Here is a 24,091-nt window from a genome sequence, read left to right as displayed (position 1 = left end):
AAGCTCTGTGATTGGTCGGCTTGTTAGCGCTGACGAGTCTGGGCAGGATAGAGAGCCGCGCGAATGGCGTGAGCGATTGTTTACAAGTGTGGAGTCCCGTGAAGGAGCTCCGGATGGAAAGTTTTTTTTTTTGTTTACCTCATAGTTAAAGTTGTTGCACGTCCGCCGGTTCCTGCCTCAAAATGAGCGAGTTTGAGTCACTCGTACAATCAGGAAGTGTTCAGGAAACGCAAAACAGAAGCGAAGAAACTCGACACAGAGGAACATTTACACCTCACTGCCAACTAGCGTTTCGGAAGTGTTAATGCAGACCAACAGAGACAGCGCGCAGAAGTATAAATGCACAGCTGCGCGCGTTGCCTGCGCCGTGAGTTACGCCGGGCACTTGACGCAGAAGTATAAATCAGGCTTTACTCACACACGCACGCGCTTGCTCGCTCGGGAGCGATATTGTGAGACCGCCCACTCCTGTTAATATTACACCAGAGTTACTGACTGATCCTGTACTTTATTTGGAAATTTATTCCCGCGCCGCATGAAATTTGGTCAAGACCCACGACAGTGCACAGGTACAGTATATAGATCTATATCCAGAAGTATCGTTGTAACAACCGAGAGGGAAAGAGAGGGGAGGAAAAGTCACGGCAGCAGTGTCAGGGAAAGACTGTCCAGATAGCACAAGTAGTTGGCTCCTGGAGTGTTGTTAATACCCCACGCTCACCTCCCTCGTGACAGAGCGCATATGAGATAAAGGACGTCAGTACATAATAACCGGTTATGATTATTACTGAACCGATAACGAGTTGTCCGCGTCTGCATCGTGGTGCACCGAAGAAACAATTCATTTTGACACCCCTAGCCCACTGTATATGACAGACACAAAAATCTAACCAAAAACATGATGCTTGCTGTAAACTAGGCTACATTATTTGAGCATTAATTATGACATTGAAATAATCTGTTGTGCTATAGTTTGTCTAAAGTGATGTATACAAACTATAGTATACTAAGACCAGGAATACAATCAGCCAGCGCAGTCGTCCTTCCATAGTAAAAAGTGGCATTTTGTGTCTGCTGGTTTACTTGTAATTCCATTGGCATCGTACGTTAATTCTGACCAATCGAAAAGCAGTTTAGGAAATACGTTCAATAACATCTGGCCAATGAGTGATGGGGATTTTGTTACATGACTGCATTTTGGTTCTTTTCAACTGGTTCAGACCAAAGCAATCAGTGTGGTGTGAAAAGGACCTAAAAACGGCAGAAAAATGCTACAATGTATCATTTGTTGCCCTTAGTCCGGACCAAATGAACTGAACCACAGATGTAAAAGCACCATAAGAAACATAAATGATACAACAGACTTCTTTCAAGTTGGTTTGGTTTATTTATCTCTTTACCACCCGTTTTTTTTTTAAACTAATCAAACTTATACATGCTTGTTCAAAACAACTTGATTTTTTTATCAATTCTATATGGATATAGATTTTAATAATGTGATTTTACAAACTTTTAATTAAAATAAATATATGTCAGCTAGTTAAAAAATCACAGTTAGCAACATATATCAACAAAAAATTTATCCATTTTACTGAAAAAAATAATTCATTGGATTTGCTTCATTTGGATTACTACAAAATAAGTGGTTGCAAACAAATTATATAGGCTGCATTTAAACAAAGAAATTAAATTGAGTAATGTTCAACTTGAGTGTTTAAATTCAGCCCATATAAACAGTTTGCAACCACTTTCCGTCAGAAAATGTAGTCAATCCAATTAATCATTTTTCAATGTACTTTTTTGTTATAAAGGATGTCAAAAAGTATCCCGAAAGTATTATGATTTAGAAATAAATGTAATCACAATTTGGCTTGTTTGTACTGTAAATACTAAGAAAAGCCCCCAATGGAAGATAACCCGAAGACATTACATAATTGTTTTGGAGGCTTTGATTTAAAGGTCAAAGCACTGTTATGTAATCAAATTTTTGTCTTATTTTCCATTAACAGTATGTAAATGTTAAATTGACTGTACCTGAAACTTGTTGTCAGACAATGTCATTTGAAAACAGTGTGTAATTTTTTTGCTGCATTTTCTGTAAATGTTATTTTAGAAGCTCACACAATAAAACACACACAAAAAATGATCAATATTTTTGGATATTTAAGAGAATGTGTACCAAAACAAGCTGCCAAAGAACAGGATTCAACATACTGTAGTGTGTGAGAAATGACACACTGTTAAGAATCCTAGCAAAAAAAATCTTCCCTCACTGTAAAACATATTTCATTTTGAATATAGAATTTAGACAAGTTAGACAAGATTTCTATACTGGAGACTATGAAATTAATCCATTCATTCATTTATTCATTCATTCATTGTATAATTTCTAATTAAATTATGGTGTTGTTATTATGTAATATGTTTTTATCTATATTAATCTTGCCATAAAGTAGGCACAAGTTGCTGATGTGGCAATAAATAAACAAACAAAAACAATGAGAGAACACGAACAAGCATCATTCAGCACACAAAAACCCATCACATGATTTCTGACTATTATTAATTAATTAAACGCAAATATTTGCCTGTTCAAGTTTACCTTGTTTGCATAGACTGTCATCATATTAATGAATGCTAAACATTTAATACCCCCTCTACTGTTCCTGTCTAGTTTTTGTCATCGTTTCGTTTCAGCATAGGGTACCACAATGATTTGATATCATAACCAAAAAAATGATCAGGGATATTCTAATATATTGTAAGCAAGCATGATAAAAGTAAGTAATTGATTTATAAGTTGCACCAAAAATTATTATAAACACTTCATCACATTCCTGTATGACTGCATCACACACACCTGTACTACTGCAACTTAGAGTTTATAAAAAGGGAAAGTATACATTTGTTGTGAAGCAAATGCATAATGGTTCATATTTACTGAACATAATGAAGATTCATTTGTGAAATGCTTGCAAGCTAATAAAATTACAGGACACTGTTTAATTACAAGTAGCAGAATATTTAAAGAAAAATATCCTGGACGAGCCCCCACTTTAGGTTACAACCCTGCTGTAGGGGGTCAAGTAAGTTACATAAATGATACAACTAAATTCCGAGAGTTGGGTCTGTTTATCCCCCCTCCCCCCCTCATTTTAAAAAATAATAATAAATCAAAGTCTTTATCACAAAGTTATCCCCCAAAATCCCAAATTAAACTAAAGAAGCCATACAAAATAGAAGAAATCTAAAAATACTATTGCACACAGATTCCAAAATTTTTGTATGGAATTTTTGCATGTTAATAAATAGATTTGACCTCAAGTAGTGTTTATCGTATTGACACACTGCCTTCGAAACTTTCGTCTGTTTAAAAAAATTCTAACCGTGTTAGATTTTATATATATATTTTCCCCTGTTTCATTCATTCATTTTTTTTTCTTTTTGGCTCAGTCCCTTTATTAATCTGGGGTTGCCATAGTGGAATGAATAGCCAACTTATTCAGCATGTTTCATGCAGCGGATGCCCTTCCAGCTCCAACCCATCACTGGGAAACACCCATACACTTTCAATCACACACATACACTACGGACGATTTAGCCTACCGAATTCACATAACCATGTCTGTAAAAAAACTGGGAAACTGGAGACTTTTTCAGTTTTTTGCAGCCAAGAGGTGTTTTGACAGTTCAAGGCCACAGTACAAGTGAACGGAAAAATACAAAATGCTTGAGCCACAGATAACTTTATGATAAACAAAGTGCACAGACCGTTGAGAACCCCTATATGCTGAATTCATTGACTGGCACATCTCTGCCCTGCTGCTGTTTGGGGTGTGTGTGTTCATACATTAGACGTACTGCCCATAGACAATAATCACCTCATGGTCTGATTTGATCCATTGTTTGGATTTGTCAACACAGTTTCTATTATTATATCTGTAGGTTCTGCCATTCTCTGTTCCGGATTTGTTTATGTACATAAATGTATGAAGTATCACAAGCAATGTATCAAAATTCCAATTATTTCCTGAAATAAACATTGCATTTGGGAATAATCCAGCGCAGCTCCTTGATAAGGTGAACTCTCAGCCTGATTTCATGAGAAAACGTAAGTATTTTACGTTTTGCCAGTTTAGTGGCTAATTTGTACGAGTTCAGTCGTACGAAAATGTACAATCTTAAAAAGGAGGCGTGGCACCTAACCCCATCCCTAAACTCAACCGTCATTGGGTGATAACCAAATCGTACTAAATTGTACGAATTAGATTGTACGAATTCATACGAATTAGCCACTAAATCAAAAAGTTACAAATTGCCGTGAGATTGTGTTGGAACTCTCCTTCCTCTCTACGTATGTAGGGTTGTATTAGATGAACACAATATGTAGCCTATTCCTCTTTTTTGGAGAAGAGAGGAGAATGCATCAATGCTTGAGTTGACTCTGAAATGTTTTTTGTTTTTTTGGATTTGTTGTATCGGAATGGATTTATTAATATGCATCAAACTCAGTTTGCAAGGTTTGTGTATGTGACAAATTTTTCTCATATGAATACGGAAAAAAATGCATACAAATATTTTGAACTCCAGTGTGCAAAAACCTTTACCTTCCTTCCTGAGTGCATCAAAACAGGAAAGAAAAATGTACCCTACTGCTTCACATTGTGCATATTTACAATATGTACACTATTATTTACACTTAAACTAATAGCATAAAGTCGAAAAATGGAAGATGGTGGAATAGCAAAAACGAAAACATTACACACAAACAGAATGTGTTAGTTTGGGACACACAACCCTGTTCCAGTCTTCAAAAGATGCCCCAGTCTCTGCAGCGAATCTCGGAGCATCTCGTATGCACATATAGGGTGGAGCCTAAAGATTGGGGAAGTGCAGGAGAGGGAGATTCACACACCTCCAGATGCAACAACAGAAATGGTTATAAAATATATAAAATAATAATAGGGGAACATGGATGGATATGAGCAGCAATGTGTGTGGAAAAAGATGTGGCAAAATACAGCAACATAACACTTATCTTTTCTCACATAAACTGTTAGAACTTGTCTACATTTAGGCTTTGACTGTGGTAAACCTCATTAACACTGAAGCTTCTCAGAACACTGTTGCTTTATGCTGGGTTCAGACACTATAGACTGATTTTAGAACTAAATATTTGACTTAACATCATGGTAAACAGCAATGTTTATATCTTAAATAGAAAGTGTATGTCGTAACGGACGATTATTGATGCAGTGTATAGAAAGCTTAAGAATGTCCTGACAGACTTGCATGTTTATTTATTTTTTTGGTCTTCCACAATAGGTACCTGTTACATGATGTTGACTAATAGGAGAACAGAAACTCTTTAGTACACAACTATCAAACTTGCAGGAAAAAAAGAATTTGTATGAAGGATATGTGGGAGGTTTTACAAGAGAGCCAAAACAGGGTTTCTGCTGTGTTTTTAAAAGTAAAAAATGTCCGAATGTCAATTTTAGGCCCTAAAAAGTCTTTAATGCACATGAAGCATTGTTCTCTAGGTCTTAAATAATTAAAAATGGGTATTATTTTTCTTTGCCTATGTAATGTTACTTCAAAAACCTCATTGAAATGCTCCCAAAGTTTTTAAAGTGTGTATTTTAAATCATTTATTCATTTTTTTGCTAGCCCAAATATAAATTCACTACATAATTATCACAAATGAGATGTTAAATTTAATTTATAATTGTCTTAAAAGTTTTTAAAAGTCTTATCCTATTCACACATAAGTTCTAAATACTCACAGACCCCTTGCACTTTTCTGCAAATATTGACAAAATATCCTAATCATATTTTAAGTATCTGCTATTCCGAATATGTGTAAGAACATGTCATTTACTGTTTAAATGGCAACAGTGGTCATATTTTTTGATCTATGAGGGGTGATAGCTCAGCCATGTTAATGGAAAGAGCGGAGCTGCTGGATTTACAACATGTTAATTCATCAGCTTCTCCTGATATACATGAAAGTAAGTGGCTGTTTATTTAGGAAAAGAACAGAGCAAAGCTTCTACAGTAGTCAACAATCAAAATAAATCATAATTCTTTTTCAAAATTGTCCTAAGACAAGAATGGGTGTTGTTCAATAGTTTTAGGACAACTTTGATGAAAGGTGATGAGCACTTCAAATTTTGACTTCTGTAGTTACCTAAACAGTTTGTAGCTTATGTAAATAAACCACAGATAATGTAAAAGAATCATTATTGTCATCTATATAGACATCAGCATGCATTTAAAAATCTTAAATGTTATGTTTTGCTAGTACTTATGTGTATTTAAATGGCAGAAACCTAATAAATGTGATTTGTTTTGTTTTTTTAAAAACAATGATAAATTGAGCGTCCTTCTCTGGCTTTTTTTTCAGCCATCACATGAAAGCAGATTTGAAGTTTCACAGCTGATGACGTGACGCACTAAACGTTCAAATCACACCGGTGTGATAGTACAGGTCAGGGTTAAATTTGACTATGTGAACTATTTAAAAAAAAAAAACACTGTTTTAAAGGCATAGTTCAGCGAAAAGTGAAAATGACTATCAAGGGGTTTCAAACCGGTTTTAGTTTATTTCATCTGTTGGACACAAAAGAAGATATTGTAAAAATTGCTGAAAACCTGTAACCAATGACTTTCAAAGTAAGAAAAACAAACACTATGGAAGTCAATGGTTACAGGTCTTCAGCTTTCAGGATCTTAGCTGCTCATCGGGAAAGGGTTTTATGTGACTGGATTATGCCTGGTTTAGACTACCCAATATTTTTTGCCATTTTTGCAGATTCACTCTTAAATTCTTGTTGTGATGTGAAAAAAGAAACAAATCGGACTACAGATTGTTTCCCATCATCGCTTGCGGTCCTTAATGAAATGCATGATGTCATCAAGAGAGAAGAATATGACGAATTACTACTGGAAACAAGTGAAACAATGACTGTTGAAGCACAGGGTGTTCTTTTAAATAATTTACATAGTCAAACTTAACCCTCATGTATTTGATCACACAGGTGTGATTAGAATGTTCAGTGCAGTCAGTTGCTAAATTCAAATCTGCTCCCCCACGATGACTGGAAAAATGCCAGAGAAAAACGCACAATTAATCAGTGTTTTCAAAAAACAAATGACATTTATTTAGGTTTGGATCAATTAAAGATTGAGAAAACAATGACAGAATTTTAATTAGTGGGTGACCAATTCCTTTTACTACAGGTTCCTTTTTAAATGACACTCAAATGAGAATATTAATTTATTTACAGTCAAATTATAAATGGTAAAATTCATATCCACAGTATATGCTTCAAAAGAACCTTATAAAGATTAATGTGCTTTTTTTATGTTTTGCTATTACATTGAAATATGTTCTCTTTCTCATGTAGGCTGGTGTCGTCTATTCACGCTGTTATGGCCACTACAGTTGGCATCATCGTGGTGTCCTCGTGCAAAGACAATGTGATTATGGACCGGTAAGTGGACCAATCCTGTTCCACACCTTTCAGAGCAAACCAATTATAAGCTTTTCTGTGACAAATGATTACCTTGTTCTGTGTCATTGCTAATAAACTAAGTTTAGAAGTAAAAAAGTCTGATCACAGTACAGTCAACACACATATATGTTTACCTTGAAACTAAATATTACTGTGCCTGTCTAAACTTACCAATTTTAATTAAACACTAAATTTTAAACGTTTAGGATAAGTATGTGATAGTGATGATTTTATTTCAAAAAGATGCATTAAATTAATGCAAAAATTGCAGTAAACGTGTTTGTGTATGTGTATCTATTTTACAATGTTACAAAAGTGTCTATTTCAAATAATTGGTGTTGTTTTGAAAGTTTTTTTTCATTAAAGACTCTTGAAGAAAAGTCCCATATATTCAGAAGCACAACAGCTTTTGACACTGATAATGATAAGTTTGTTTTGTACATTCTCATATCAATATGATTGCAGAAGGATCATGTGACACTGAAGAAATGTGGCTTGGTAATGGCTGCTAAAATCCAGTTATGCCATGAAAGCAATAAATGTCATTCTAGAGGCCATTCGATGCAGTACATGATGCTAGTTATTATTTAGTTTATTGGGTGTACTAGAATAAAACAACTCTTCTATTGTAGTTCGTCTGAGTGTTGGACTATAAAGTCCTGCCTTCCATTAAAAAAAAAAAAAAAAACAGTCTGACTGGCATACCTGTCAACATTGGGATGTGAGAATAAGGGAAATCCCCCTAATCACCCCCAAAAATACCCAAATTAATTTTGTAGTAAATATTACATTAAGATAAATAAATATGTTCATCTGGAGGTGTTTCATTGTAAATAAACAGTTAAATGGTCAGTAATATTTTATTATTATTATTATTATTTATTTATTTATTTTATTATTTTTTTTACAAAGGATAGAATAAATAATATACAAATGTACATTAGAAAAATCTGCAAATAAATTAGCAAACATTTTTAACAATTTAAATTATTGGCTATTTAAAGAAACTGAATCAAGCTATCAAATCTCATTAATCTTTTCTTCACTGTATAATCTAAACATTCTGATTAAAGAGCAATGAATTAATCTTTTATTTAGTTTTATTTGTGTGATTACATTAAATAACAGGGGTGTCATTTAAAAATAGCACAGATCCAACATTATATGAAATTCGATTGCTTTCCTAACTTTTTATGCTCATTTAAGACAAAATTAGTTGTGTTTGGAAAAAAAATACTTATCAAAATCGACATTTTTAGATATTATTATCATTATTATTAATTATGTGTATATGTCTTTTCAAACCGTTCAACGCACCAAAAACCTCAGACTTTTGCTCCGCTTCAAATGTCATGTACAGAATCTGTTTTTGAAAACGGCGTCTATTTATCACTATGGAGCGCGTCAGCTGACAGACATGCACTGCTACATAAACTGACTGTCTTGAGGATTGCATAGGAGGGGCAACAGCGCCTGTAATAGAAAGTAAGGGAATCCCTCTGTTTTCATATTTATTTTAAAGTGTTTTCATGCTTAAATAAAATGAAGCACAGAACAGACTCCCATTTAAGAGCAAGCGGTGTCCCCTGGTGGTTCGGCGGTATGGGTTGCGTATTGGGAAGATTGGCTTTTTATTACCACCCTGCATAGAAAGTTTGAAAATATGTTCAAATATGATAGTGGGATAGAACTGTAAAATACGGGAGAATCCCTGGAAAAACAGGGGCGTTGACAGGTATGTTATGCTGATTGGCCAGCTGATCCAGTATGTTGTAACTGGCCAAACATCACAAGTGTATGTTGGAAATGTAATTCACCTTAGCAAAATTGCATTGGATAGACATTACAGGGCTCGAAATTGTGCCCATTTTGGTCCCATATGCGGCCGAAATATTATCTATGCAACCTTTAAATATATTTAGGAACATTTGTGTGAGTGCATAAAATGCCATGCGACCGGTTTTCATTGCAAAATGCTTATCGCATGCTCAGATTTAGGAGACATTCATGCAGAATACGTCTTTGCTCCTAAAAGCACCAAACAGCGCTCAGGAATGGATTTGAACAGTTGACATGTCAACTTGCTGCAGTAAGGAAATCCCGTAAGGCTTGCCCCGCCTTCAAGCTCTTCTGATTGGCCCACTGTTTTTAAACTGCAGGCAAATGGATTGGTTCATATCAGCTGTCAATCACTCAGTCAATGCCTTTCTTCAGATGAGCTATTGTTTAACTTCCCCCACCCAGAGCAAATGCGTGACAGTGGTCTGTGTTTCACAGACTTACTAGCCAATTGAGTAAGCACACTTTTGTTCCGGCCAATCAGAATTGCACAACCAAACTATGTGAAACACCCATAATAAAAAGCAAACAAATGGGAAAGCGCGAACGAGTGGGATGATGGCATCTGCTGCTTCAGAAGCATTAATAGACTAATTAATGTCAAAGAAAATCAGAACGTCCGTAATATAGGACATTTTGGTTTCAAAGTCACAGACACCAAGCAAAACCAGGCCATTTGTAAGGGCTGTTGCAGAATTGTTGTCACAGCATGAGGAAATATAACAACCAGCACCTAAAACATCACCACAGGTTGCTATATGAGGAGCGTCTTGCTAAAAAGCCAACTAAAAGTATTGCCAGTGACACTCAATCTCGTAGCAAACAACAGCAAAGTATAATTTCAGAGTTGTTTGCTAATAAAAGTTAATATCTTTTAAGTTCATTTTTTTAAACTAACACTCACTGCATTTTAGCAGTAAGAAGCTACGATACAGATTATTGAGCTGAAGCTTGACTATAAAATTCAATCGCAAATCAAATCAAAATCACAATATCTGTGAAAAAAACCCCAGTTAATTTTCTACAAACCGCACAACCCTAAACGAGAGAATGAAATAAAACTGACAGATTTAGTTTTAGAAACCACCTAAAGTTACAAATAACGGCACATTTTATTAGTGATCATGTAGTGGATGGTAAACCACCGTTTGTACTTTTCGAAGAGTGGATAAAAGACTGCTAAGGGGTTAAAGTCCGCTATGAGAATGACTAAAGCCATTGACTGTAAAGTTTGTGGGACGGAGTTTTCAGGTAACAGTGTTTGCCTCATCTACACATATTAAACATAGGATGTTCTATTTAATCCTTCATTTCGGCTGCATTAACACTGCAGATCTTGATGGTCAAATCCGATTTTTTTTTTTGATGACTGGCTTACATCATTTTTTAAAAGTGACTCGAATCCGATTGTCTGTATTTACATAGCAGACGGCAAGGGTGCAAGGACCAGGAAAAAAAGAGCAGACACTGACTGGCAGCTAATAATAAAAGAGCATCCTTTTCTCCGTTCCTGTATTTAATCTTTTCGCAGGGTTTATTTATTTTTTTATTCTTTTAGACTGGTTGTTTTACTATAGTTTGACAGAAAAGTTATCATTTGGCCATTTTATTTTATTACAGGCTTTTTTAAACCAGTAGGCATATTAATGTTATGTCTATGACGTGATTTATGCACGTGGTGTATGCAACGGTTTTATATTAGTTTAGATTGTTTATATGGTTCCGCTCTCTCAGTCTCTCTCGTTAACATTCTTAAACACTTGTGCTCGATGACAATATAAAAGCTGTTTAAATCCTCCTGTATGAGATTTAAAGTTTGGGATTCTGCTGAAGTCTGATCTGAAATAAAAGGGTCAGAGTTGACGTCATTCGCTATGGTTTTTAATGATGTTCGACTCGCATTGACAGGTAAAAATCTGATCTACATGTAGTCATTTAGCAGACGCTTTTATCCAAAGCGAATTAAAAATGAGGACAAGGAAGCAATTTACACAACTATAAGAGCAACAATGAATAAGTGCTGCAGGCAAGTGTCAGGTATGTAAAGAAAGTGTAAGAAGCAAAACATTAGTAATTTATTATTATTATTTTTTTTGGTAGTAGTTAGTGGTGGAGCCAGAGAGGGAATTGCAGATTAGTGAAGAAAGTGGAGACTAAATAGTTGAGTTTTTAGTCGTTTCTTAAAGACAGCGAGTGACTCTGCCGTTCTGATGCAGTTAAGGAGTTCATTCCACCAACTGGGCAAATTGAATACGAGAGTTTGGGAAAGTGATTTCTTCCCTCTATGGGATGGAACCACGAGGCGACATTCATTCACAGAACGCAAGTTTCTGGAGGGCACATAGATCTGCAGAAGTGAGAGTAGATAAGAAGACACAATATATATATATATATATATATATATATATATATATATATATATATATATATATATATATATATATATATATATATATATATATATATATATATATAATATATATATATAATCATATCATACATATCATGTATGTATGATATGATATCATATCATGTATGGGTGTTTCCCAGTATTGAGTTGCAGCTGGAAGGGCATTCGTTGTGTAAAACACATGCCGTATAAGTTGGTGGTTCATTCCACTGTGGCGACCCCTGAATAAACTAAGGGTCTAACGCCTGTTTCACACCGCAAGCGTCAGCGGCGCATGAGCAGCGCGTGAGCAGAGCGTGAGCAGCGCGTATGTCGAGCAGTAGCAGCATGCAGGCGTTTGCCTTTCACACCAGCTGCGTCTGCAGCGCGCAGCTCTTCGGCAGCTGCTGCAGAGATCAACCTATCTCTGTCTATTCTATCTAGTTACCCATGTCTCTCTATATACAAATACACTTTTTAAACTTTTCATCTGCACCAAGGCCCCTCCGGTGCTGTTTCTTTAACCGGCAAATGTTTATTTTACAAATTCTATAGATCAAATAGTACTGTATGCTTCTCAAGCTAACTTATATGAGAAGTGTCTACAGTCAGAAGACAATCGCCTGCGATATCATGTCATTTGTTTTTTTATTATCAGGTTGCTGTAGACCTAGTTATAATAATATTTATACAATATAGTTATAATGATATTTATACATGATCAAACTAGTGTTACTTTCTCTGCTTCAGTGATGTCCAGCGGCAGAATAACAGCTCGTTAATTAATGCTCGTGCAGAAGATGAGACGGACAAAAGTAACCAATGATGCCATTCTTTTACTTATTTTCGTGTTGTCAGATTCACAGTGCAATTTGTGCAAACAGCTCCCGGTAGGAATAACTCGAGTGAACATAAAACAAAGCCGATTAAAACTTTCTTCCTCTGCTCAGCTGCACAGAACACAGCGAGCTCACATCATCCAGCATGCGTGTTGAACTACACTACCCACAATACACTTCGCCATGGACTACAAATCCCGTAAATATTCTATTTCCCCTCTCCTACAACACTAGCGTGCAACTTAAGCAAAACTGATACTAAAATAGTTTTACATATGGTTTTGTAGTTCGGGCCTAAATAAATGTTTGTTGCCGTTTTAAATCGTTTTAAGTTAATTTGAATGACCATATATAAACCATTTGACATTATTAACGCATTTATTGGGTAAAATTGCTACTTTTTACTGTCATTCAATGAGTTTTGGTCATTATCAATGCACTGTCACTTTAATTGAGCGTGAGCAGCGCGTCAAAAATAGACCCAGCGCCGAAACTATCGCTGCACTGCTGCTTCGGCAACGCTCACGCCTCGCTCTGACGCGCTGCTGCTGTGTGCGGTATGAAAGCTCTAATCTGTTAACATGGACGCCGAAAACACATGCGCTGCTCACGCTCTGCTCACGCGCCGCTGACGCTTGCGGTGTGAAACAGGCGTAAGGCGAAGGAAAATAAATGAATGGATAGTATTCAGCTTAAAGTGACATTTTAAAGGCTTAACTACGTTAGTTAGGTTAACTAGGAAAGTTAGGGTACTTGGGCAAGTAATTGTATAACAGGGGTTTATTCTGTAGACAATCTAAATCAACTCATGCTTAAGGGACCAATAATATTGACCTTAAAATTGCTTTTATTTGAAAATAAAACAAATAAGACTTTCTCCAGAAGAAAATATAATTGTAAATACTGTGAAAAATTCCTTGCTCTGCTAAACATCACTTGGGAAATATCTGAAAAAATCACAGAAGAGCTAATCATTCTGACTTCAACTGCATATGATGATCAAAAGTGGTGCAGTGTTGCTTTAAAAGGGCGGTCCATCAGACCCTACCTGCCGATATCTGTGTATATCTCAGCGGCCAATCCCAGCAGCCGTAGAGCATCAGCGATTACCTCTATTCCCACGCCACATCTGCTAACCCCTTTGGCTCCGCCTCCTCCCCAAGGGCACAGGAGGAAGAGATTAGGCACACGGGATCCCAGGGCAACAGCTGTTACCTTGCACTGTGCCCTTCCTCCCTCTGCCCTTCTATGGCACTGGGCTGACACCTGTAATTTCAGCCTCTGCCACCTGTTCATGTGGACCGGGTGAAATGCTTGCGTGTGTTTGTGGCGTAACAGAGTAATCCACAGAAGGCACTTGCCAGGCGGGCCTAGAGAAACCTCCCAGCCACCCTGCTAATCCCCCGCAGGCTTAATACTTGGCTTGAGCACAAGCGCAGCATTGATCCTGAGTGACAAGGAGCACCCAATGACACCGGGTGTTAAAGGAACAGGTCACTCCGCAACCAAAATTGTCATCGTTTGCTCAAGATATAGAGCTGCAATACAGTGGAACAAATCTACATTGCGATATGAAAAAAAAGTTCATCAGATGGAATAAATAACATCTTTTTGTGAAGAATTCACAATTTCAGAATGTTTGGGGTAATTTTGTAGTGGGATAAATTATTAAAATTAGGTTAAAACTGATTTCTAGGGACAAAAAATGAGCATACAATTGAGAAAAAAAAGTTTTATATTTTTCTGGTAAAACTGTGGGCTCTATTTTACAATCAAAGTGTGAAGCAAATGGCGCAAAAGCATTAAGGAAGTGTGAATCCACTTTTGCTATTTTACGGATGGAAAAATATAGTTTACGTCTTGGTGCATGGTCTAACAGGGTTGAGCTTATTCTCTTAATGAGTTATAGGTGTGTTTTGAGTATAACATGCATTAAACCAGTCATCGTCTCGTCTCCAATTTCCTTTAAGAATGAGTTACGTCATGCCATTGTGGATTTGACTTTGTTAGAGAAAAAACTAAACACTTCACTAGTGAGAAAACAGTTTAACAGGTAATCTGCAGCAAGAGAATAAAGAACGAGCCTCCTCCAATCGACCTTTTTATTTTATTTTCTCTTACTTTTTATTCTTACTTTTGTGAATAAGGAGACTGTGTTGTACCCACTCCACTGAAGACATTCCATTATCCTACGTACTTATTTATTTTGTTTGTTTAGCACAAAAATTTGTTTCAAGACTATTTCTAAAAATTTAGTTCTAATTTCCAGCAAATAAATAAATGAACAAAAATAACGAAGTGTGGTCAAAAAATACTTCCATATGGTGATGCATATGTCTCAAAATGCCAACAGAAAAGGCTTTTTTTAGAAACTGCTAGGCATGTTTAATAACTCTTTTATTGTAGTAATACATCATGTGACTCTATTGAATTTACTAACAATGGCAAATAAAAAGCTGTTATAAATTGTTAAATTTTATTATTAAATTAATGTTATAAATGAGGCTCCGGTTTCCCCCACAGTCCAAAGACATGCGCTAAAGGTGAATTGGGTAAGTTAAATTGTCCATAGTGTATGTGTGTGAATAAGAGTGTATGGGTGTTTCCCAGTACTGGGTTGCAGCTGGAAGGGCATTCGCTTTATAAAACATATGCGCGTTCAGTGCCAGAAGGTCTGTCCTTATTTTGGTCCCTTTAACCCACCCAATGCCAGTTTAGCCAATTTTATTTCAGCAACCCGGGTTGGTTTTGCGGAAAACCATACATTTGATTCATTCAGTCAATTCATTCATGCCATCGAAAAAAAGATCTCTGGTGGACATTAGCAGAAAATGAGATGCAGATTTCACATGAAGATGTTTATTAATTAACAAACAATATAAATATTACGAATGTAAGCATTAGGTGAGCAGGTTACATTGTAACCCCGTGTTCTAACAACACGCTATGTTACGAGATTTGCAGTGATAATGTTTGCACCAGACCAAACACGACAGAAATTTTAATACAGCCGTTCAGAAGCACAGAAGCACTCACTGCACCCCAACGAAATGGTATGGTTTAAAATTTTATTAATACATATTAAACCTCTTTAACACGATAAAATGTGCGTACTGAATCACTGATATGTGTTGGTTTACATTGAGTCATAGTTCTAAAGTTCCATTTCAAACGGTTTATTTTATTTTCAAGACCTGAGGTGAACTATCTGCTGCTACTTTCAGTAGAGTGGCAATAAATTTCATGTAAAATAACATTTAAACCCACATTATTAGCATTTAACACTGAATAAAACGCATGAGGTGTACCTGAGGTGATCATTGTCAGTTTTCTGTTTACTTGTGAGAAATAGAATCTGTTCTAAAATACACATTTCAGGTGTTGGTTACGACAAAAACTTATTTTAATATGGAAAATATTCCTTCTATCGCGTGCCTTTGCCTTTATTTAGAACACGATTTCAAAAAAACAGCTAGTCGATAGTCAGGCACACTGATTTTGATGTCGTCAATCTGGCAACATGGGCTTGCGTGTGTTTGATCCAGGCGTGCAAAACCTAGTGTCAAACTTACATACTGCACCTGAAAACTGCAGATAAACACCATTTGTTTGATATACAGTTGAAGTCTGAATTATTAAACCCCCTGAACTATTAGCCCCCTCGTTAGTTTTTTCCCTAATTTCTGGTTAACAGAGAGATTTTTTTCAACACATTTCTAAACATAATAGTTTTAATATCTCATTTATAATAATGGATTTCTTTTATCTTTGCCATGATGACAGTACATAATATATGACTAGGTAGACACCTCTATACAGCTTAAAGTGACATTTAAAGGCTTCACTAAGTTAATTAGGTTAACTAGGCAGGTTAGGGTAATTAGCCAAGATATTGTATAACATTGGTTTATTCTGTAGACTATTGAACGAAAAATATAGCTTAAAGGGGCTAATAATTTTGACCTTAAAATGGTGTTTAAAAAATTAAAAACTACTTTTATTCTAGCTGAAATAAAACAATAAGACTTTCTCCAGAAGAAAAAAATATCATCAGACATATTGGGAAAATTTCCTTACTTTGTTAAACATTATTTGCGAAATATTTAAAAAAAGAAACAAAATTCAAAGGTGGGCTAATAATTTTGACTCTAACTGTAGAAATACTTTGAAACTTGCTTTACTGTGATTTAAATGAATTGAATAAGTTCTTGCTGAATAAAAGTATTAATTTTATGAATATAAAATAGTATCAGTATCAGTATACTTTTTTTGTATACTGGAGGAGGTACATGCACTTTTGACATGGAATGTCTTTTAAAAAAAATTATTTAAGGGAATTCAATAATTTATTTTGCCATTTAAAAATAAAAATCACCTGAAAAGTATTATAAAATGCGTGCTACTATTTTCTAAATCTTCTGAAGCTTGTATATCTGCAGTTCGTATAAAATAGGAAATGTTTATAATGATAATAATATGGATATGACTGTTTGTGCAGGCCTCACATTTACTGTATACAGTGCTCAGCATATATAAGTTCACCCCTCATAAATATCTCTTTTATATTCATATTTTTAATAGGAAGCTATTAAATATTATATTTGCGCATATACATTAGATTAGTCAGTTCTGAAGCCAAATCTGGCTTATCTAACAGAATAACGTATGATAATGGAAAAACTAGGACACGCAAATTTATATATTATAGAAAAATATTAAATACAAATTTAAAAAAGAGAAAAATCAAGAGTAAAATGGAATAATTTAGTTGAAATTTTGTAGTTTTTTATTTTTTTTTGCAATATTTTGCTTGAATTTAATTGTTATCTTTTAATTTCTAAATATGTTTGGTGACAATTTATTTGTTCAATAAATCTGTTTTGTTTAAATGCATTAAAAATACATTGCCTATATTCACTGAGAAATTTATCAAAATATTCATTTTCAAAATGGGTTGTACTCAATAATGCTGAGCACTGTAATTGGTGTATATCTTGTCTTTGGCGTGCATGGATGGTATAGAAATGCTTTAGGGTGGTTCAGCCATTAGATCTCGTGGTAATTAAAGAATTTACCACTAATCGAATGTACAGAGTCTGTGGATTAGTGTGACTTTGCTGTAGATTATCCTATTCACACACACGCACTCACGCACACACACACACACACACACACAGACTCACGCACACACGTCGGTTTACTATGTCATTAGAATTAAATTATATAAGTTAGTAATAAATATGGACTTCGTTCACAGCAAGGTTAGTTTTTATTCTTCATTAAGTGGTAAAAAAGCAGTTTGAAATACCAGGAGCCGTTATACTTAAAGCAATTGTCCCAGTACCATCTACACTACTGAAAATGTTGGTTGGATAAATATTAAGCACCACTAAAATGGTACATAAATTATGTATTATGTAACAGTAAAACGACATTAACAATCTACAGATAAACTTAGCTTGGTTTGGATTTGCATGAAGTAATATGTGCTCAGTAATATGTGTAGCTTAATGTTTTTGAGCAAACATTTTTCTCACCAAAATGTTTTGATTAGGGCTACACGATATTGGAAAATCTGACATATTTTGTTTTGCTGCTATATATGATATGAATATAATTTCACCAGATGATTTGAATACATTGAAAGATTTCATTCATTTAGATCGACTGAAATTGACTTTTTCTATGTGCATTTGGAGCAATTATAATAAATTACTAGCAAAATTCAATTCATCTTAATTTCTATAGCGTTTTTACAATGTAGATTGTGTTAAAGCAGCTTAACATAGAAGTTCTAGTAAAATGAAACTGTGTCAGTGCAGTTTTCAGAGTCGAAGTTCAGTTTAGTTCAGTTCAGTGTGGTTTAATTGTCATTGTTTAAAGTCTAAACACTGAAGAGCAAATCCATTGATGCGCAACTTCACAAGTCCCAAAACCAAGCAAGACAGTGGAGCCATTGGAGAGGAGCAAACTTCACCAATTGACAAAAATGGTGGAAACATACCCCAGAGAGAAACCAAAGTAAATAGATAAGCAGTGCTTTATGGCAGTAGTCTTCAAATGTTTAATCAACACGGACAGGTCAACGCTTGACAATTTTACCATGGCCCAGCGGGAGGGAGTGTCAGAGTGTTTACGTAGATTGCTAGGCGACCATCAAGCATTTTTTCAGAGGATGACAATCCGACAAAACATTGCTGCAACTCTGATACAAGTTTTATTTATGGAGAAATCTGTGGTCTTATCTGTCTGAGAACATAAGTCTACCAAAACGTGTATATTGCATAGAAAATATAAAGTTGATTGGTCAGTTCACTCACAGCATTCTGAAGATGTTTTCAAATGGGTGGAGAAGGGTATAAACAGGGGTCAGAGCCAGCTCCAAGTGGGTGGGCCTTTGAGCTCCAAGTGGGCTGTACAAACCTGGAGTTTTTTATTTATTTAATGTCCTGTACATGACACGGAGTCCAATATTGTGCTTTATGAATGTCAACAGCTACCCTGAACCTAAACCCAACCCCACAGTAACCTGTAGTGTTTAATTAACGTCTACACCTACCCCAAACCTTAACCCAAACCTGCTGGGATTTATTAATATCTGCTCCACCTACACCAACTAATGCCAACCTACTTGTAAGTCCCTTCCACTTGGAGGTCCTCCAACCTACTTCCGGTGTCTCCGGGCTGCAGTGATATCTACTTGAATGGGTGCGCCTGGAAGGCTCAAGCGTGTTGCACCGCTTGCACATATCGCTCCCAATATGCGGTTGCCTCAACTGGAAATAACGAACTTGTGCGTGGAAAAAATGCAATATGTGAATGTCCGGCGTCATTTGCAATCTCCAGCAGTTGATATTCTTGCACTGACATGCTGGATTCACCTGATTTTTGACAAATGGGTTGCGGATGCATTCCTTTGCAGTTCGTGGGTCTTCACTGGACCTTTTCCCCTTCGCAAAGAAATTTTCCACAGACGTCTGTTTCTTACTCATTTTGTTGCTTGTGGGTTAAATTTTGGAGACCGAGATGTAACCGAGAGAATACGGTCATTGTTTAAAATAAAACATTGTATAGACTCGGATAATAAATAAAGCTGAAATTATTAATGATTTCTTGTGCGGCCCTGTACCAATTGACCCACAGATTGGTACCAGTCTGTGGCCCGGAGGTTGGGGACCACTGCTTTATGGTTTTCCGGGGAGTCTAAATATGCTTTAACAGCTGTAGATTATTGTTTGTTCTGTTCCACGGTTTATTTTTCTGAGTCCCGCTTATCTGTTATGCGTCCTTATTTTGATTAATGACGATAAGTGAAAAGCTGTGCTTTTATTTTGAATGGTGACACCCACAGACATCGTCACCAAATATAAATGCAGACTTTCTCATACAAAGCCATTAGCTAGAATTATGCATTATAGGCTTTACAACAGGGGTGAGGTGTCCAAACTCAGTTCTGAAGGGCTGGTATCCTGCATAGTTTAGCTCCAACTTTCTTCAACACACCTTCCTGGCAGTTTTTGTATACCTAGTAAGAACCTAATTAGCTGGGTCAGGTGTGTTTAATTAGGGTTGGAACTAAAATATGCAGGACTCCAGCCTCCATGACCGAGTTTGGGCACCCCTGCTTTACAATATAGAGAGAAATAACAGATAAACCAAGACTACAGTTCTATCCATTTTTAAAAAGATAAACAGCTCTCTTTAATAGTTCAGCATGCTTTCACTTTCGTATTCGACATGAAACACACATTAACCAGTATGCCTATTACATATCTTTAATATGTTGTGATATAGCCTGGTTCCTTAGTTCGTTGGATTGTATTGCTTTCTCAGTACAATCGTTCCGCTCCAGAGTTTGTTTCAATCGAGCTGAGACCACCTCATTCAGGTGATCTCTGACCGATTGTTTTGGTGCAGATCTGACCGCGATTGAGGGATTCACATATGCCAAACGAACTGTGCTAACAGGGGAAATGCACTAGGTTCCGAAACAAAAGCCCCTTTCACACATACAGACCTTTCCGGACAATTACAGGCAATTTTCGGTAAAGGTCTGTGTGTGTGAACAGGCCCTTTTTGAAAAACAGTAGTTTGGGCAATTGTCCGGAAAGAAAAGTTTTAAGGTTACCGGTAATTAAAAAAAGCTGGAATGCTGCTCTTTGTAAACGCAGAAGGAAGATTGCTGGAAAGAGTGCGTTCTCGATTATAACGCACTGACGAGAGATGTCTACTCCAGCCAATCAGAACCTTCAGACACATTCCCATCTGTGCTGTTTATAAAAATAAAAGTCTTTGAATATTTTTCCAGACACATTTAGCTGCTAGATGTTAGTCAGATAATGTTTCTATGTTCCTTCTTAATGCCAACTGTCAAAAATTATCGATAAAATGCTTATGATAAGCCGCTGTTTGTTTATCTTCAAGCTCTGCTTCCTTCAGTTGCTTTGATGCATCGCGTATGCACATAAAGCAGCTGGTGAGCACCAGCACACACGCGTATTATGTACATCTCGACATGCAAAATTGTTCCTCTATATGTTTTCATCGAAGTTGTTCACAATACTTATCCATCCACAGAGTTGACTGAGTAATGCAGTCGAATTTGTACAAATAAAATCACAGCCGTTTAGTAATTGTTTCTGAAATGTCAGAATTTACCGGTATTTTGGAATGGATGAGTGAATGGTCTTTTACAGAAAAAAATCTGTAACGTCCTTGCTTGTGTTTAACAGAGCTTTTTGATTTTACCTCTAAAGTTGATCCAGAAATTTTCCAGATATTTACCGGTATCACTGTGTGAAAGGGGCTAATGTCTAGGTGTGAAAGCATCCAAAAAGTTAAAAAATGTAACAATCTGTGGGGAAAAAATAATTTAATTTTATTACTTTTTTGTCTTTATTTTTTATTAGAAAAATGTTTAGACTAACAACAGATTAATCAGTCTTTTTCTTTTGTATGATACCACATATTGACCAGAAATCCTTCTTTTTTACTGTGCTGCATACTTTTCAGAAGAAAATGCTGTCAAGATGGAAATACACTGAAAAAAAATTATTCAGAGATGATTCCTTGGATTTACTCAATTTTTTTTACGTTAATTGGTTGTAAACAATTTATTTGTGTTGAATTTAAACAAAAAAATTAAGTTGAACATTATTAAGCTTAATTTGCTTGTTTAAATTCAACACAAATAAATAGTTTGCAACAGTTCTGCATGCAACACTTTTTTAGTGTAACATAATAAGAAAAAATTTAGGGTGGCGGCCTTTGTTCTAGACTGCAGTCTAGATAGTCATGTCACAAGTTGTCATAATGCTTGTAGAAGTTGTGAAATATAATAAAGATGCACGTAATTGTTTAGTTCTGGTATGCAGAGAAGGGTTGCAGAAAGAGGAAGTATGTCTGGGGTAGAAGAGCCATAGGACTGCAGAATGACTGAAAAGTGCCATTACACCAAACTCCACCTGTTAAAAATCAGTTGTGTATAAATGCTGGAGTCAGGAAATGTATGTTAATTGCGAACCTCTTGAATGTAATTCTTGTGTTGCATTGGGGTAAAATAACCCAGAGCTCTGTCATCGAATTGTTCATTTGTATCTAATAAATTACTAATATTTTGGTACCCTTTTCTGACCTTTTCTTATTGAACACGCATGGAATTGGCTTGAAATTACAACAAATCTAATGTTAAATACCAGGATGCTTATCATTGTATAAATAGCTTAAAAATATAATGTTTAATAATAGCATTATCTTTTAATATCTGCAATATGACTATTGCAGATAACACACAATTCTCAAACGATATATTGTTCAGCATTAGGTTTGATGTCTAGAATGGGAGGATTTGTTTGAAGTCTGTGTGAAATCAACATTAGAATTCACTTCACGCATGATTTGCTCACCTGTTGTGTTGGTCTTCTGTTCTAGGCACTGGCTGGCCACCTATTTTGTCATCTGGTACGGTGTTCCCTACATGTCATATGACATCTTCGCCATGTACCTCAGCCATTACTATCGCTTCAAGGTCAAAGGTCACAAAGACTACAAGCGCCACTCTCTACGAACCATCAACTCATTTGTGTGGAAAGAGTTCCTCCTGGTGCTCCATCACATTGCGCTCCTCACCATCCTGCTGCCTGTGACTCTGGTGAGAGACTGAACACAAACACAGAGATGAGTGATATGACAGCCAGTGATATGAGGGCAAATACAGTAATGGGCCTTCTCGGATAACCACCGACACCTATAGCCAGGACCAACTGAGAGGGAATGTAAAAAGAGGGGGATGCAGTGCTTTTGTGTCTGTTAAGTATCTGATCTGTGAGAAACAATTACCTTAATAGCAGCTGTTACACTGACAGAGTGCATACAGTGGGACACACACACACACATTTACTCACAAACACGTATACTCACACACACACATACACGTACATACATACACAGACATATACACACAAATATATAGATACACATACAAACATGCACGTATACACACACACACACACACACACATACATATTACATATATAACAAATATATGACTATACACACACATTCACATAAATACATGTACACACATATATAATACATATACAAGTGTATACACACACACTTACACAAACACTCGCATACACACATATACATGCATATATACACAAACACACACATACACATATGCATGTGTGTACATAAATACATGTACACAAAGATACACATATACACACAAATACATATATAGACACATATACAAACAAACACGCACATACACATACACGTACACAGATACACATGCACACACACATACATGTACACACACACATAATACATAAACAAATGTATACACACAAACACTCACATACATACATATACACACAAACACACACGCACATGCATACATGCATGTACACACATATATATACACACACACATATGCATGTGTGTTTGTTTATACATACATGTACGCACTGATACACGTATACACACAAATACAAATACAGACAAACATTTACAAACAAACACGCACATACATGTACACAGATACACATACACACACATACATGTGCACACACATAATACATAAACAAATGTATATACACACACAAACACTCACATACATACACACACACACACACACACACACACACACACACACACACACACACACACACACACACGTACACAGATACACATGCACACACACATACATGTACACACACACATAATACATAAACAAATGTATACACACAAACACTCACATACATACATATACACACAAACACACACGCACATGCATACATGCATGTACACACATATATATACACACACATATGCATGTGTGTTTGTTTATACATACATGTACGCACTGATACACGTATACACACAAATACAAATATAGACACACATTTACAAACACGCACATACACGTACACAGATACACATACACACACATACATGTGCACACACATAATACATAAACAAATGTATATACACACACAAACACT

The 24,091-nt window shown here is 35.9% G+C and overlaps 1 protein-coding gene across 7 annotated transcripts in view; it reads left to right on the top strand.

Moving 5' to 3' along the window:
* The window catches only part of tlcd3a (TLC domain containing 3A), a 56,014-nt gene that overhangs the window by 15,554 nt on the left and 16,369 nt on the right, over positions 1–24,091 (top strand). For all 7 annotated transcript variants that reach the window (XR_015492045.1, XR_015492042.1, XR_015492046.1 and 4 more), the window contains exons 2-3: positions 7,410–7,496; positions 22,515–22,734. Coding sequence is in view for 1 of the 7 variants with exons in the window: in XM_087254630.1 (XP_087110756.1) it covers positions 7,410–7,496; positions 22,515–22,734 (307 nt within the window). In the remaining 6 variants the exon portion in view is untranslated. The remainder of the gene's footprint in view (positions 1–7,409; positions 7,497–22,514; positions 22,735–24,091) is intronic.

Source organism: Danio rerio, chromosome 5, assembly GCF_052040795.2.
Source record: "Danio rerio strain M-AB ecotype USA chromosome 5, GRCz13ab, whole genome shotgun sequence".
NCBI classification, from domain to species: Eukaryota; Metazoa; Chordata; class Actinopteri; order Cypriniformes; family Danionidae; genus Danio; species Danio rerio.
This window is presented reverse-complemented; position numbering and strand designations above follow the sequence as displayed.